The following is a 16165-nucleotide window of genomic DNA, read 5'->3' on the forward strand; positions in this document are numbered from 1 at the left end:
GAGACTTCACGTCGACATGGACTTCGAGGATCAAGGTAGAATTTGACGTTAGCAAGAGGGAATGAAGGAATGAATAGTCACGGCTACACAACGTACAAGAAGTATCGATACTAAGATATTGATTAAGAGCCTATCTACGATCTATCCCCAAGTACATCACCCCCTTTTAGTATCCCTTACCAAATCTCGGTCCTCGATCAACTTTGTCTGGAAAGGCAGTCCAGCTTCCTGTCGTAGTATTCCATACATAGATGACGAATCAAGTGGCCTTTGTTCGGAATCAGAAAACTTCTTTGCATCTTTCAAATGCTTGATAGCAATTTCTGCAACCTCCAACTTGGCTCCAGACTGTTCTGCTAGGGCAATTCCATGACCCACGTCCTTGATGGCCAAGTTAAGATCAGACCAAGGTCTGTCGCCTCTTGCTGGCATATATGCTCCAGTAGTCAACCGCTGAGACATGGAGAATGGCAGAGGCCCGTATTGCTGCTCGATTAACGCTTCCAGGTTCTCACTGCCTAGACCCGACTTTTCGGCCAGCACATGTGCTTCGGCAATGATTTCCATGAAACCAGCTGTTATGAAGTTTCTACTCTAGTTGTTAGTTGGATCCAAGCCACGAGAGTGGTCACTTACCCTGCCGTTTTCATCTTACCAGACGCTCTCACATCCTCACCAACCCGGATGACACCCCTTCCCATAACCCCTTCGACATATGGGGTGATCTTATTAACAGAGTCTTTTGGTCCTGCAATGATCCACAAGAGCTTGCCCTGTGCTGCAACGGGGCTTGCGCCAAAGACTGGCGAGGCGATAAACTGGCCTCCTTTTTCTTGAACCTTGGCTTCTGCCTTTGCGGAAGAATCAGGGTGAACCGTCGATGTATCTATAATGATCTTTCCCGTGAGTTGACTGGTTGTTTTAGCATCAATAATTGCATCCAGGGTTGCCTCCAAAGCCGAGTCGTCGCTTAGGGACATGAAGATGATATCCGAGTTTTCGACAAGGTCTCTAGCTGTTGATGCGGGTTGGGCACCAATATCCTTAAGAAAATCGCCACGGGAAATAGTGCGATTGAAGTAAATGATATTTGTAGCCCCTGTTGAACTTAGATGTTTTTGGAGATTTGTTGCCATGGGAAGGCCCATTGATCCGAGGCCTGTAACTTGACGTTAGTTGTGGCTATTGAAACTGCGATGAGTGAACCTACCGATCCAGCCAATTTGAGGAGATGCCATTTTGGGCTGGGATTGAAATGCCTTGTCTTTCGGTTTAGATAATTGGTGAATATTGTGTGGTGATGATATACACAATGCTATTTATAATTTGTGACTCAAGACTCGGCTGAAAACCCCGCAGCTTCGGATATGTCGCCGAGACTTACTGTATTTTTTTATGAGTTAATTTTAAATGTATACTTCGGGACTTACGCCTCGAAAATCACCAAACAAAAGTCGCCGAGACTTTGAATCATATCTCGGTCGCCGATGATGCATGATAGAGAGGGTACATCTATATTCAATGATTGACATGTTTATGTGTTTGAGATTCATATAGGCAAGAACTTTTAATTGTAGGAGTTGGCATACAATTCATCACAATTCTCATCCATTCCATGTTTTCCCAGCATCGTTACTAACCTGCTTTAAAGAGGATATAACTGATGTGATTTGGAATGTTGATCCCTAATTTACATATTTATATCAGGTCATTTAGCAAGTGGAATTATCCTCCTTAATATCCGTCCACCCTTCAGTCTCACTCTTTGGCAAATCCATCATCGTATCATCAGCACCAAATCGATCTAAAGGATCCTTACCCCAAAATTTAGTAAACTTCTCGGGTCTCCATTTCCAAAACTTAGCAAATCTCTCTTCCAATGTACCCTCCATACAGTCAGATATGAACTTGCCGATGGACGTGATGTGCTTATACCCTGTGCCGCAGTCACCTGACGCGATAACCAGAGAAGGATGACGAGGATGATATGTGATGAGAAAGTTTCTGTCGTAGGTATCAGCACACCAGCAGATTCGAGCATGCACGAGTAGTCTGTCTGCAAGCTGCGGCATGATATCTGTAAGAAAGTCTCTCATACGGCGTTCGGACTCGAGGGGAATTTGATGTTTGGCGAAGGGGATGGATTGGGGAAATTTAGCTCCAGGTTTCTGGACCCAGTTGACGTATCCCGGGTGTTCGTCACACATCTTAAGCTGATGGAGATCCTCATCGGGTTCCATGAAAAAGCCCTTGTTGATGTTGAAAAGAACAGGTAGATTCTTGTATAGTTGGGTTTCCTCAGGTGTCATCTGTATGTGACCAAGAGTCCAGGCTGTGGCACGAATTTGATTCTCGAAGTCAAGGAATCGCTCAGCTGATGCACCAGCAGAAAGAATCGTTCGATCCGCTCTGTGCTCCTTTCCATCTGCAGTCTTGGCACCTTTCACATCGCCGTCCTCAAAGATGAAACTTTGTACTTCGCCTCTTGGTGAGCCTGTGATGAACTTGACGCCAAGTCTCTTGCTTTCCTCAAAAGCAGCAGTCATGGCCTTTCGAGCATGGACCCAGCCAGAGCCCTGTGATTTGTAGAAGCCTTTCCATCCGGGGAAGTCCCCCGTAAGAACACCTTCAGGCATGGTTTTTCTAAAGTCTTCTGCTGTGTTGAGAGGGGTGAACTCGTCAATCTTGTCACCGACGTCTTCCTCCACAACTTGTTTGATAGCCTTTGGCGTTGAAGCAGAGATGACGTAGCCTGTGTCATGGCAGTATGGCTTGAAGACTGGATCATGTAGCCAACCTTGGGCTTGAGCGTAGGTGAGGGATTGCCAAATTGCATCTTCATCATCTCCTTTGTTATCGGGTACATCTATATGCTATTAGTTACTGGTTCTAGGGCTTGGTGATTAGAATAACTTACTCAGTCCACTCGCAATCTTATTGACATCGTGACCTGCTGAGATTGGTGACGGGATGTGATTCACATCAAGAAGGGTGACGTTGGTATAGCCTCGACGAGCAAGATGAAGAGCAGTTGAACATCCCCATGTTCCACCTCCAACGATGAGGATTGTGGATTCTTTGGTAAGATGAGACGTTGAAGTCATATTGATGATCAAACTAGAGAAAAGAAAATGGATCAAGAAACGTAGGGATGGAACATGAGGAACAGAATTATTAGATATATAGTAGATGCCAAAATGACATGCCTTTTGATGAAGGTCCAGCCGATGCCAACATTGAATCCACTTGAATCTATTTTGCTCCGATTGGTTTGTCTTGTTCGATAAGGATGAAGATCTAAACCGAATAAGCGATTGTCAGGTGATCTGAGAGAGCAAAAGAGCCGGGAATAAGGTCGTCTAGAAAGAATCTAATGCTCTCATCCCCCGCTTTTATTTTCACACGTCGCCATTCATTCCCACAAGCATTGCACACTTACTCGCCTCTACCTTCCATATCCTGTACAGGCCTATCTCATCTAATCTACCTGAACAGCCTAATCTTGAACCCTGGTCTCCTTATATCTCTAATGCCAAGGCGAAGACCCCCCGGCAACTCAAAACCAGTACAGCGTCGCACGCGCTCAGGATGCCAAACATGTCGCGCTCGCAAGGTCAAATGTGACGAGGCCAAACCTTCTTGTCGAAACTGCATTACAAGAGGTGTGCAGTGCAACAATTCCATTCAATTAAAATGGGAACCTGAGTTTACAGCACGCGGGTTGTCGTTTGGCAGAGAGGGTGTTTGGGCAAAAGAGGATAGACCGAGACAGCGAAATCCAGTGGCTCACTCCCCTGCACTATTGGTTCCGCCTTCGATTGAGCCAAGGCACTTCATTAATACTTATCACAGCGACTTTGTTAGAGACCCGAATCTGGAGAAGAGTCTTGTTAGAGAGGCTATGCAGCTTAGGGAGGAAGCTGAATACAGTGTATCAACTGCTCTTGCTTGTCGATCTCGATCAGCATCGCCGAGTCTAATACCATCTATATCTTCATTTCCTACCCTGAACACTCCCGAACGCAGTCTTTTTGAATACTATCTTCTTCGACTATGTCCTCTCACAACACCATCTTCACAACTATCCTCACCATTTTCCAATTTGGTTGCGCCTCTGTTTATGCACGCTGGTCAAGATCTTCTTGTTCAGTCCGTCCTGGCATTCGCAGCTCGTCATAGGAGTATCAAGGATCCATCATGGGCACGATCAGCCATGAAAATGAAAGGCAACGCGCTCACAGGACTCCTCAAAAAGATTCGTTCTCCTGATGTCACCGCAGACGTCATCCTCGATCCACAAGTTCCAGCAACCATGATGTTTCTCTGTCTCTACGAAATTATTGACAATGGAGACTATCGATGGGTATTTCACCTCCGAGCGAGCCAAGACTTTATGAGGAAACGGCGGCAGCTTGCTCTTCCTTCCAGCGATAACACCGGGTTTGGAAGTCTTGCTGCGTTTGCGGAGCGGTATTTCGCGTTCCAGGATGTCATCAGCAGAACGGCATGTGGAAACTCTCCAATATTTGGGCTGGAGTACTGGCAAAGACCTGACCACACAGAAGACATCGATGCATGGATGGGATGCAGTCCTGCAATGGCTTCTGTTATCTTCAAGATTACCGAACTTGCCCGAATGAGAAACAAAGATCATATGAGTCAAAAGGACTACCGACTTCAAGTTGAAGATCTCGACAGTGAGCTTGCGTTGGTCAGCTCCAACATCACTGCCGTTGAAGCTATGGATGACAATGTTCGACGAAGCGTTGATCTGAAAAAGACTTCAGTACAACTCTATTTCCACTGTCTTCTCAGAGACGCTGATCCATCAACACCACAAGTCACACGCCTTGTCACAAAGGTCCTACAGTCCATCCATAGCCTTATACAACAGGGTAGCGCAGCAGGACTCTTGTTCCCTCTCTTCGTTGCGGCCGTAGAGTTGGATCCGCTTCGGGATGATGAGATATTCTTGCATGAAAGTCTGGGAGCATATTTATCTGGAAGACAGATGGTTTTAGAGATTCTCGACGATATGGTTGATTCGTCGTTGGCAAACATTGAGCGGACAAAAGCTGTTATTCTCAAGGTTTGGAGGATGAGAGATTTGCACACTCAGCAGGAGTCTCCTCTACTGGGAATGGGAGATGCTAATGATTGGAATCATTTTGTCAGTCCATTTACTCAAAACTTGAACTTGGCTTGATGGAAGGGGTCAAATTGTACAAAGCGACATCACGATGATGATAATTATATTGCTGCGGCATTAATGAATAATGATTTATTATCTGGATAAGGATCTACCGCAAAAGGAACCCAGGGAATATAGTGTCAGCAGGGTCAATGAAGAAACTCATTCGCCCAACTAAATTAGCTGTTCCTCTTACACGCGGTATACAAGCTGGAAATTCCACCGGGCTTGCCTCTTCCGAGACAATGTCTGCCTCGAACAGGGTATCAATTATAGACCGATGCAGAAGCTTGCCTTTCACGGCACCCAATCTCCCTTCTGCGAGAAGAACTGCAATTCTGGAAGCTGTGCCTGAGCCACAAGGCGAGCGGTCAATCTGACCATCGGCAAAGATAGTAACATTTCTTTGTCGGATCTCTCCAGAGTCTGCAGAACCTTGTTCGTTGTAGAATATCACCCCGTATAAGTCGTAGTCCTCATAGTGTGCTCTTGTACCAAGCGCCGCCTTGATCTCTCTTCCAATGGTGATGAAGTCAGTATACCGACCTGGTTCGACCGTGAGATCTAATTGCGCAGCATCCACGTGGGCGTAAACGGCTCCCCCAAAAGCCAAGTTGACCTTTATATCGACATAATTGGAAGGAACGGTAACTGACAAGTCTTTGGCGATCTGATAGCTCTTAACATTGATGAAATCCCCATGAACCGGTCTTCTCTGTTCAATGGTCATTTTCGCGACCACACGACCTGATGGAACGTCAATTACAACATCAACATTCCCATTTTCTGGCACTTGGACCAATTCCTTGGTAACAGCCCAGTATCCTAGAGCTATAGTTCCATGCCCGCACGCTGTCGAAAAGCCATCTTTATGCCAGAAAAGAACTCCCAAGTGAGCGCCATCGTCATTTGGTTCTGTAATAAAGCCTCCGTACATATCAGCGTGACCACGCGGTTCATGACATAGTGATTGACGGAGCTGATCAAGAGGATGGTTGGGAGTGTTGACCACATTGAGGCGACGGTCTTTGACTGTTGCACCGGTAGGAAGATGGTCTTTGGGAAGGGTTTGGACGATGCGAAAAGGTTCGCCTGCTGTATGCCAATCTTCTGTCTCGATCCAAAACGACATGATGAATATTGTTTATTGTTATATACGAACTGAATTGATTCAATTGATTTGTGATTGTTTTATGCACGCGGTCGGAAGCCAATCCGATGCGGGCGGGGTCTCCGTGTTTGGCTCCGGGCCGGGCAACCAGATGGTACACATTTTGCTTCTTCTGAGCATAGGTTAACTATGTTGTCCGTATACTTTACCCCTGGCACCTGAGTGAACAAATGAGAAAGCCCCCAAGAGAGTCAAGCTTTTATCTTCCGGCAGTTGAATCATGACGGTCGCGTGTAACAGGGCACAATCGGCGTCCTACAGCGAGACAAACACCTAGAGTGACAGGCAGATCGGTGCGACGCGCGTTCTTTTTGTGTCATGTTCATCAGATCATTAGATAGTGAAACTCATGCATTTTTTACATGACTGTCTGTTTACGGTACTTGCGTAGGTACTTGCTTGGTTGATTCGTTCTTGTGGCGTTTCTCTCAAGGGTAGATAGAGTCGGTGATGGAGACAAAGAAAGTCCAAGACCCACAGCCCCTGGAGAAAAGAGATCAGCTCAGCTCAGCTCAGCTCAGCTCATCAGAGTAACATCTTCAACTCTAATCTGTAATATCTGATCGCCCTCTCCCTGTTGATACTCTATTCTCTCCCTCGTCATCTATTAGCGGGGCCATCGCCCAGGAAGGAGGTCATCTACAATCGAGGGTCGGTCGTCTCTTTAAAGTTATTGACAAACAATAAAAAGTCTATCCAGAAATAAGTTTTATCCATCTTGGCAAAGGCAACGGCTAATGACAACCGTAAAAGCTTGTTTTCGCAATGAAATGCAGGGGCATACCATGTAAAGGGAAGAGATGACTTGCGGCTGAGACTCGCTGGTTGGCCTCCCTTGCAGTTGTTTCATTACAAGGGAGTCAGCCAAATGTCCATTTCTTTGTGCAATGTGGCTTTCAGTAGCTCATTACCATTGACTCGAGAAATGCCAATGTTTATTGTGACCGACATCAGGTTAAAGGTTTGACCAAAATGTTTGCTTCCCTGTACGGTGTTGAATAGGTAGCTGTGAATAGCGTATCACGTTAAGCTTCAAGTCAGGTGCGACTCAACTGCAGCCTTCCTCCCGCCTCTGTCCGTCGCCTTTTTTCGGCTTGTGGAAGGAGACATTGACTGGTATAACATGTCAATCCTCTTTTTTCTCTTCTTTATTCCTCTTTCTTTTGCATACCATTTTCTAGACTCCCTTCAATTGACTCAGACATCTTGAACTTATTTGTTGCCCTCGTCTTATCCCGCGCCTTCAACGATAACTCACAGCGAGCTTCTCATTCGACAACCTACGAATCGTCCATATTATGCATAGCTTCAACCCTCCTTTGACCGTGTCTTAGGCGTGTCCAGGACGTCGTCAGTCCATACCAGATGCCCTATCTTCATACCAAAATGCCCCAACTGTCTCAGACCTTGAAGCAAGGGACGCGACCCCCCCTGCGCCACCTGATTCACCCTTCCCAGGCCTCAGCGAACCTGGCGAAAGCAAAACGTACCTTTCGTTTCTTTACTTCTTCAATCATTCAAAAGTTTCGCCGGCTTCCCGTCTTGGCTGCAAATTCGCTCTGTCAGAAGAGCATCATCAAATCTTTCATCATGTCGGAACACTCCTTCGTGGCCCTCGTTGGCCGTGTTCTACCCATTGTCTTTTGCGTTTTACTTTTTTTTGCCATCACAGTTCAGCAAGTCTATCCATCCGATGATCCCTATCGATGCAGAGCTCTCCTGGGAGAGAGCAAACGAAACGGCAGTTGGCTTCATGTACCAGACGATACGGGTGCGAGGAGGCCTTTCAAGAACTGGCAGCCTGATGGGTGTATGCTTCACCACTACACAGCCGAAGAGATTAAAGAATGCATGGGTGATCGTCATGCAGTCTTTTCCGGAGACTCTACAACACGACAGATCTTTTGGGGAATGGCCCGACTGGTATGATTATCGTGTGTCGCTGTGCTTGACCTTTACTGACCGAATGCTATAGCTAAATCGTAAGGCGGCGAACAAGGGCCGCCATGAACTCCATCCTCACCGAAGTTACAACACCACCTTTGCTGGTGTCCGATTGATCCATGTCTGGAACCCATACTGGAATACTATTAAGCACAAAAAGTATCCTCTCAGACCCCAGCTCGAGTTGATGAGCGACAACATGCATGACCCCTCGAGTGAAGAACAGCAGTCCGGTCAGCCTGGTCTCATCATGCTTGGAGCCGGAGCCTGGTATGCTGGTAACTATTTCGCCAATGAGTCCGAGGTGCAATTCGAAAAGGCCTTGGACAACATCACCGAAATTCTTCAGCTTGGCGACCTACCCACCTTTGGTACAAAACAGATGGATCCTGTCGAGGGTATTGGCAACGAAGTTTTCATCGCTCCTGTTGCGCCTCCATTCTATGCTCAGATGCCCGCCGCCCGAACCGGCCCCAAGGGTGTTCATCGCGGAGAGGTTGAAGCCATTGACGCTTACACCTACTCGCAGGAGAAGGATCATAACCTTCGCCTATTACGGGCCTTTCCACAGCTCTCCCACAATCAACCCGAGGCCATCGTCGACAAGACCGGAACTGGTTTCCATGTCATTGATTCCGTCGCCGAGATCAAAGCAAACATCCTCCTCAATCTCCGATGCAACGCGAAAATGGATCGGAGGTCTGGCTACCCCTACACTCGAACATGCTGCACTGACTATGGTGGTCGGTCATGGGTACAGATTGTAATTCTTGTCATACTCGCCATGTACGCCATCGCCTGCGTTTTCTTCGAGAGCTTCACCTTTGTCTCGTCGCTGACAGTCAAGGGCGTTGACATGAGAGTTGGCATTTTCGCAGTCGCTCTCATTTACTGCTACGCCGCCGACCGTACTCATTTGTTCTCCAAGGGCATGAAGGAATTCGTCCCCAATGAGTTCTACCTTCTCAGCAGCATCTGTGCTATTATTGGCGGACTCACCATTCGCAAGGTCAAGTTCCGCGCGCCTCGACCGCCTCCTGCTGCAGTTGCGCCTGAGCCTGATTCGGAGCCAACGCCTGCGCCCGTGACACCTGTTGTTCAAGACGCAGGTATCCTAGCACGAGACCAGACCGAAGAGTGGAAAGGATGGATGCAAGCCGCTATTCTTGTCTACCATTGGACCGGCGCTTCTACCAATCTTCCCATCTATATCTTCATTCGGCTGCTCGTTGCTGCGTATCTTTTCCAGACTGGCTATGGTCATACGATATACTTCCTGTCCAAGAAAGACTTTTCGTTCCGTCGCATTACAAGCGTTCTGCTCCGTCTCAACATACTCAGTTGCGCACTCCCATACGTTATGGGAACCGATTACATGTTCTACTACTTTGCACCTCTAGTTAGCTTCTGGTTCCTGGTTGTCTATGCCACCATGGCTGTATGTTCGAGCTTTAATGACAGCGTCAAAGTTCTGGGTAGTAAGATCCTGGCATCTTTCATTTTTGTTACACTTCTACTCAACGCTACCCCTGTCATGAAATGGCTTTTTGCCATTCTTGAGTTTGTCTTTCGCATTAAGTGGGATCTCAACGAGTGGGAGTTCAGAGTCACACTTGATGGCGCCATCGTTTTTGTTGGCATGCTTGCTGGTGTTGTGCACCAACGAGTCGAGCGCGATTCATCCTGGTACACCAACTACAAGTTCGTAGCAATCCCGTCTCTGGTGGTTGTTTTGGGCTTTGGATATTTCTGCAACTCTCTTGACAACAAGGCCATCTACGTCCTATTGCACCCTGTCATTTCCATCTTCCCTGTTCTCGGATTCATCGGTCTTCGAAACGCAATCACACCCTTCAGGAACCGCTACTCTACAGCTGCAGCATGGCTAGGAAAGTGCTCTCTTGAGACCTTTATCCTACAGTTCCACGTCTTCCTTGCTGGAGATACAAGAGGTGTTCTCTTGTTGGATGTCTTCAAGGGGGATGGCAGTCTACTCAATGACCGCTGGAGAGATCTGGCGGCTATCGTACCTGTCTTCCTTTGGATCAGTCACTTAGTCGCCGAGGCTTCGGGCGAGATCGTGAAACTCATTATGGGCGAGTCTAAGCCAAAGGTGACCTTCCAGGATATCGACGATGATGATGAGAATCAACTTAAGATTGTTGAGCCTGTGTGGGAGAGCATGCCCATGCTTAACAATGTGCACTTGGACCGTGCCAAAGACTTTTGCAAGTCCGTTACCTCGGGACTTCATCTCCGCGTCGGTGCTATTCTGGGAGTGATGTGGCTACTCAACTGCGTAAGTTGGTCTCTTTGACTATAAACACGGCATGTCTAACATTCTCTAGTTGTATTAAAGCGACTTACGGCTTTCGGGGTTCAATATGAGCCATCATTTTGGTTTAGTGGTTTTATAGAATGGTGGCTTTAACATAGCTAGGTAGGAGCGTGCGGATGGTTCTTGGGTTTGGCATTATTGGCCATTGTAGATTTAAACATAGATATCAAGAGGCCCAAATTGTTGTTATCTTGTGATCACCATAGTGGTCTTTACAGAGGGAACAAGAGCTTTCATGAGTTCCTGTCTCAAAATAAGAAAAGAAAATACAAACAGATAAGATACACAAGCGATTTGTTCTGCACCGTCACTATCCCCTCTTTACTGGCCTGGCCTCAAGCACCTTTCAATACTCCTCCAAAACGGTCTCTCCCTTCTGAATACCAGTCCAATCCCAGCAAGCTTTCCATAATATGTCTCTCTTATCATTGTCCATACAGATTGCATCCTCTTTCTCCCGTCTTGCCCCCATAAAATATCCCTTTTCTCCCTGGTACTTTTCTCCAACAGCCAACTCGGCCAGTTCCTGTCCAGATTGTGCGGAAGATCGTAGCTCATCAGTGAAGTACTTCAAGATGGGCAGTAATAGAACGATCAAGCCGAATGCGAAGCGTATGAGGGGTGTTTGTATCTTGTGTGCGCGAGAGTCGACCATGCCACCTGGGTCCATCGCTGTAGCTGTGATTCCAGACAGCTTGGGGTTCTGAGTATATGAATTAGCACTTGACATGCTTACAATCGAGTAAGATGATAATACCTTGGCAAGCTTTGCGTTGAGGTCATGCATAAACATGATATTGGCCAGCTTACTCATCCCGTACCTGTGAAAACCATGGTCGTAGCCCTTCCCGGGCTTGTCCATTTTCGGCTTCACCAGCGTTTCCATATCCTCGGGGATACCAACCTTCATACTGAACAACGGATGCGGTCGATCTGTATAATGTGTGTTCGAACCAAGCATCACAATCCTACCGTCCGAGGACATTGAACCAAGGAGTTTGAGGACAAGAAGGTAGTGACTTAGATGGTTGACCTGAAATGTCCTCTCAAACCCGTCTTCGGTGAAGACTTGTTCTTTGAGAGACATTGTGAAGGCATTGCATACAATGGCTTTTATAGGTGGTAGCTCACCATTTTTCACGCGTTGTGCTGTTTTCTCTGCGAAAGCGCGGACGTTGGATAGGGAGGAGAGATCCAATGATTCGATAGAAGCTTGAGAGGATGTTGAGATTATGTCGTTGAGGCGCGCTGTGTTGGGATCACCGAGTGATGCGTTGCGAACTGTTGCAAGAAGGGTGAGATTTGGGTAGTGGGCTACGAGGTGAGAGACAAATCCCAAGGCACAAGACCCATTTGCACCTGTTATTATAACAGTTCCTGTTTCTGATGGTGGCATTGTGATGGGTGGAAGATGTTCTCTTCTGGGTGATTTGATGTAGAAGATGGTATTTGTGGCAGGCAAACAAGAAGTGTATAAAATAACTGAATCATGATGGCTATTAAAACTTCTATTCATTATATACTGTCTGTTCTTATAAGATATTTTGGTATAAGTGTTCAGGGAGGTGATTTCGTATAGCGGAGTCCTCGGAGTTCCGGGCCGGACCGGAGTTCCGCAACTCCTGGGAACTCCTAATAGAAACCCCTGTCACGTCTAAATACACAGATTATACAGATACAAACCATAGATTTTTAAGTACTGGAACAATTCTGCTACTTTGTTAACAACGATAAGCAGATCTTCTCATGCCCATGTATACTACTGGCAAATCAAACAAGTAGTGGTGAGTCAGCGTCAGCATAACTCAAAACCGTTAGGAGTTAAACAACTTTAACTATAAGTAGTCAACTCGTCCATACACATATTCTATCCAGCCTTGACTATCCATTACAGTTATAGTAACCCTTTTGCCCTTTTCCGAACCCATTGCCGACATAGTTGATAGTCAACATGAAAAACCTTGATTTGTCATCCTCTCCACCGCTGGGCGGGCCGCGGTCCATATCCGATCACTAAATCAAGTTTGAAGTTATAAGTCAATGCATCATCAGTTATGGATATCTTTCTATATAAATAGTTAGCTGTCTAGAACATAGCAAAGATCTCAGAACTACAAATAAAATCCAAAGACCATAAAAATGATGGAAAGAGTCAAGTATAGCGAGTCTCAGCTTGAGACCTACTACAACCGCATCAACTTCCAAGACTCGGATCGAAAATACACAATTACCAACCTTTCAAATGAAAATCAACTCGAATTTCTCTTCGCACTTACAAAACACCAAATCCTTACCGTTCCGTTTGAGAATCTCACACTGCACTACTCGTGGCATCGTACAATCGACGTCAACGCAGACCATCTCTTCACCAAAATTGTCACCGAGAAACGAGGAGGCTACTGCATGGAAAACAACAGTTTCTTTCACACTGTTCTTGTATCGTTGGGTTTCGAGGTGTACATGGTTGCTGCAAGGGTCTTCAGTCCTGATGTGAAGAGGTACGGTGGTATAACGCACTGTCTCAATATCGTCACCATCGGAGACAAATCTTATGCAGTAGATGTTGGATTTGGAGGCCGTACACCGACTATTCCCATGGAACTCCTGGACGGAAACGTCTTCGAGAGATCAGATTCGGGTCAGATGAGGCTTCGGCATGACACAATCCCTCAGTACCTCAGCGAGCAAAAGGTCTGGATTTACGAATTCCGCTCAAATGACAGTGGCGAATGGATTCCTCAGTGGTGCTTCATAGATCATGAGGCCCTCCCTGACGATATCCGTGTCATGAACATGGCCCCTGCAAAAAGTCCTTCTAGTTTCTTTACTTTTAAAGTCGTTGCCGTGCAGTTTGTTTCTGAAAATGAAGACTGCTCGGAGATGGAGACGAGAGAATTAAAGAATGTTGGTGGCAATATCGATGGGAGTGTGTTCATTGATGGAAATGTCATGAAGTATAGGAAGGCAGGTGTCGTCAAGATGGAAAAGACTTTTGAGAGCGAAGATGAGCGATTGGAGGCGTTGAAGAACTATTTTGGTATCGAGTTGAGTGAAGAAAACCGGAGGGCTATAAGAGGAACAGCTGGTGCTATTGCATAGATACTCCATGAAAATTTGGAACGGGCTATTGAAACTCGATGTTATCCAAGATTTCCCATGCGGTGGAAGGGCTCATCATAAAATCATCAATTTCACAAGGCCCTTCTTCGACTAGTCTCTTGCGGTTGACTTGCTCCATTGCCTTGCCATTCAGTTCACGGGCCATGGTAAGCATGGCACCGTACGGCTCCTTTGGCAAATGACGGCTCATCTGCTGGAATATGGCAAAGCCGTTATCGAGGAGCTGACGGTCATTTGTGATGAAGGCTTGGTTCGGATGTTCGATTAGATTGACGATGAGGAGAACCAGACATGAGAATGAGCCGCAGTTGTGCAGCCTGTAAGACAATTGTGAGTGCAGATCTTGCTGGGGTTGGAGGAGCTTACCAGAGTGTGTACTCAGTTGTTCTCTTCTTCAAAAGCAATTCCAAGCAAACTCGACCATATCCAACGCATTCATCCCATCCAGAAGGCAAAGGTGGGATATCGCCTCTTCTCGCCTCCCCATCGACATCATCACTCATGTCAATGACTGACGGGGATAAATACAGTTTGACTCTATTGATCCATGCATCCTCGAACGTGAATATAGAACGAATCTTGATCCAACACTCGGCATGATGAAACCAAAGATTCATCATTAAATCCGTTGCTGCCGGAGAAAACCTCTCACGAATACCCTCGGCAGTATGTAGTTGTAGGGGGATTTCCTGGGCCCATTCTACCAGCATTTCTTCTATACGAAGTATCGCGTTGTGCTTCTGCTCTTTTGTAAGAGTTGTGGATTTGCGACTGTATAGAAGATCATAGGTTTTGCCTTGGATGTAGGCGAATTGGGCTTTTGCGCGGAGGTAGTTGAAACGGATGCTGTCTGTAGAAGAGATCATGACACCAAGGTTGTTCTCGGGATCAGAATCTGGGAGATCCATATCTGTATCGGTATCAAGCTGTGAGTATGAACTTTGAGATCGCTGTGAGATTTCCTATGACTGTTTAGTGACATTCGGCGGAGTTAATCGTTAAGTGTACATACTCTGTCATATATATATGATAACCAGAACAGTTGTGTTCTGTGAGATTTCTCAGCGTTTTTCAAGCCTCTGAGTGCCTCCTTTGAGTTCAGGTGGAGACTTTGAGCAAGCCTCACAACGCTGCCGGTCAAGACTATAGCGAGTTGAAACTCCGAAGAGCCAAGAAACAGTATTACAGTGCCCAGAAGAACCTGCAACCCCATCAAGTCTTTCCCCTGTACCATCAGCTCTGACATGACAGAGCGGATATTTTGAAGGCAAGTCTTTAGCGCTGCATCGTCCGAGCCTCGACCTTCAAGGACTCGATAATTGATGGCCAGTACAACATTTATCGCAGCCCATGATATGATAGACCTTTTGGTTGTTTGGGCAAAGAAGTCCAGAAGCATGCGCATGAAAGCCGTCTCATTAAACAGCGGGATAATTGCATTATAGTTCCGGAAGTAACTGTCCACTAGAGGTAGAACTTCTGATAGAGGTGCAAGCTCCAACTGACTTGACGTTGGAACGCTCACCAGAGGCGAGTCAGAGATTGGAGTAGACGTGGAAAGACATCCTGACGTATCATGAGGTGCCTGGCCAGGTGAGATGCCCCAAATGTCAAATGAATTGGAAAAGGCGTCATTGTTTGTGGAAACACTGATATCGTGCTGAGGTTGGGCGACTGCGTTACCAGCGAGTACAGTGAGTAAAGACTCAATAGTGGCCAAACGCTCTTCCAACACAGCGACTCGATCAGGTCTCAACAGTCAGCATCTAGTAAAACAACATGAGAGTCGAACATTCTTACTGAGATCCAGATTCACGTGGCCTCGCTTTGCGTCTACTCGTCACGGTTGTCTTGCAAGTCACGGCATAAAGCGTACAATTGGAGCAGGTTGGTTTGCGCGCATCGCATTTGGCTTTTTTCGCGACGCAATAATCGCAAGCTAGAGAATATCACATATCAGTATTCTGTCCCATCCAAATGCATTAATTGCCACGCTCACCTTTACGTCTGCTTGAAACTTGATCCATATCAACAAAGATAAGAGCAGTGGTATACCTTACAGAACGGGCAAGCTGCAGGCAGTAGCGGGGGTTATCAGAGTGTGCTGAATTCGATGGATCTCCTGTCGGATAGCGGTGTTGGCGTAAAACCCGCTGAAACCCACTGAAACTCCGCTATTTGCTGACCCTTGCTTCAAGGAGGATTTAGGGTATGCAATATCTCGGCGGTTATCGATGGTCGCATCCCTGAATATCTTTTCTTATCATGTCAATCCGAGAAGAACAACTGATGCGGCCGAGATAGACATGTGAAAGCATGTGGATGAATGACGAATCTCAAGAATCCTTCAGGCTGTGTTGGTTGTGATTTTGTTGTAGTCTTGGCTACAAGTCAAATTCAA

General features: G+C 46.5%; 8 protein-coding genes across 8 annotated transcripts; 3 read left to right on the forward strand and 5 right to left on the reverse strand.

The window, feature by feature from the left end:
- Nucleotides 1-156: 156 nt before the first annotated feature.
- FPOAC1_011672 (uncharacterized protein) lies at nt 157-1238 on the reverse strand (the record flags this gene model as incomplete). Its single annotated transcript, XM_044856039.1, has 3 exons — nt 157-589; nt 637-1159; nt 1211-1238. The coding sequence occupies 3 exons, from the start codon at nt 1236-1238 to the stop codon at nt 157-159; spliced, it is 984 nt and encodes a 327-aa protein (XP_044703352.1).
- A 474-nt stretch (nt 1239-1712) lies between these two features.
- On the reverse strand, nt 1713-3104 carry FPOAC1_011673 (uncharacterized protein; the record flags this gene model as incomplete). Its single annotated transcript, XM_044856040.1, has 2 exons — nt 1713-2866; nt 2918-3104. 2 exons carry the CDS (start codon nt 3102-3104, stop codon nt 1713-1715), a joined length of 1341 nt encoding a protein of 446 aa, XP_044703353.1.
- A 425-nt stretch (nt 3105-3529) lies between these two features.
- Nucleotides 3530-5206, forward strand: FPOAC1_011674 (uncharacterized protein; the record flags this gene model as incomplete). The annotated part of the gene is made up of 1 exon (XM_044856041.1): nt 3530-5206. One exon carries the CDS (start codon nt 3530-3532, stop codon nt 5204-5206), a length of 1677 nt encoding a protein of 558 aa, XP_044703354.1.
- A 94-nt stretch (nt 5207-5300) lies between these two features.
- FPOAC1_011675 (uncharacterized protein) lies at nt 5301-6323 on the reverse strand (the record flags this gene model as incomplete). Its single annotated transcript, XM_044856042.1, has 1 exon — nt 5301-6323. One exon carries the CDS (start codon nt 6321-6323, stop codon nt 5301-5303), a length of 1023 nt encoding a protein of 340 aa, XP_044703355.1.
- Nucleotides 6324-7952: 1629 nt separating this feature from the next.
- On the forward strand, nt 7953-10663 carry FPOAC1_011676 (uncharacterized protein; the record flags this gene model as incomplete). The annotated part of the gene is made up of 3 exons (XM_044856043.1): nt 7953-8285; nt 8338-10605; nt 10655-10663. 3 exons carry the CDS (start codon nt 7953-7955, stop codon nt 10661-10663), a joined length of 2610 nt encoding a protein of 869 aa, XP_044703356.1.
- A 327-nt stretch (nt 10664-10990) lies between these two features.
- Nucleotides 10991-12040, reverse strand: FPOAC1_011677 (uncharacterized protein; the record flags this gene model as incomplete). Its single annotated transcript, XM_044856044.1, has 2 exons — nt 10991-11347; nt 11402-12040. 2 exons carry the CDS (start codon nt 12038-12040, stop codon nt 10991-10993), a joined length of 996 nt encoding a protein of 331 aa, XP_044703357.1.
- Nucleotides 12041-12783: 743 nt separating this feature from the next.
- On the forward strand, nt 12784-13743 carry FPOAC1_011678 (uncharacterized protein; the record flags this gene model as incomplete). Its single annotated transcript, XM_044856045.1, has 1 exon — nt 12784-13743. One exon carries the CDS (start codon nt 12784-12786, stop codon nt 13741-13743), a length of 960 nt encoding a protein of 319 aa, XP_044703358.1.
- Nucleotides 13744-13768: 25 nt separating this feature from the next.
- Nucleotides 13769-15791, reverse strand: FPOAC1_011679 (uncharacterized protein; the record flags this gene model as incomplete). Its single annotated transcript, XM_044856046.1, has 5 exons — nt 13769-14081; nt 14131-14726; nt 14777-15515; nt 15565-15703; nt 15764-15791. The coding sequence occupies 5 exons, from the start codon at nt 15789-15791 to the stop codon at nt 13769-13771; spliced, it is 1815 nt and encodes a 604-aa protein (XP_044703359.1).
- Nucleotides 15792-16165: the final 374 nt, after the last annotated feature.

The sequence above is a fragment of the Fusarium poae genome, chromosome 4, assembly GCF_019609905.1.
Source record: "Fusarium poae strain DAOMC 252244 chromosome 4, whole genome shotgun sequence".
NCBI lineage: Eukaryota > Fungi > Ascomycota > Sordariomycetes > Hypocreales > Nectriaceae > Fusarium > Fusarium poae.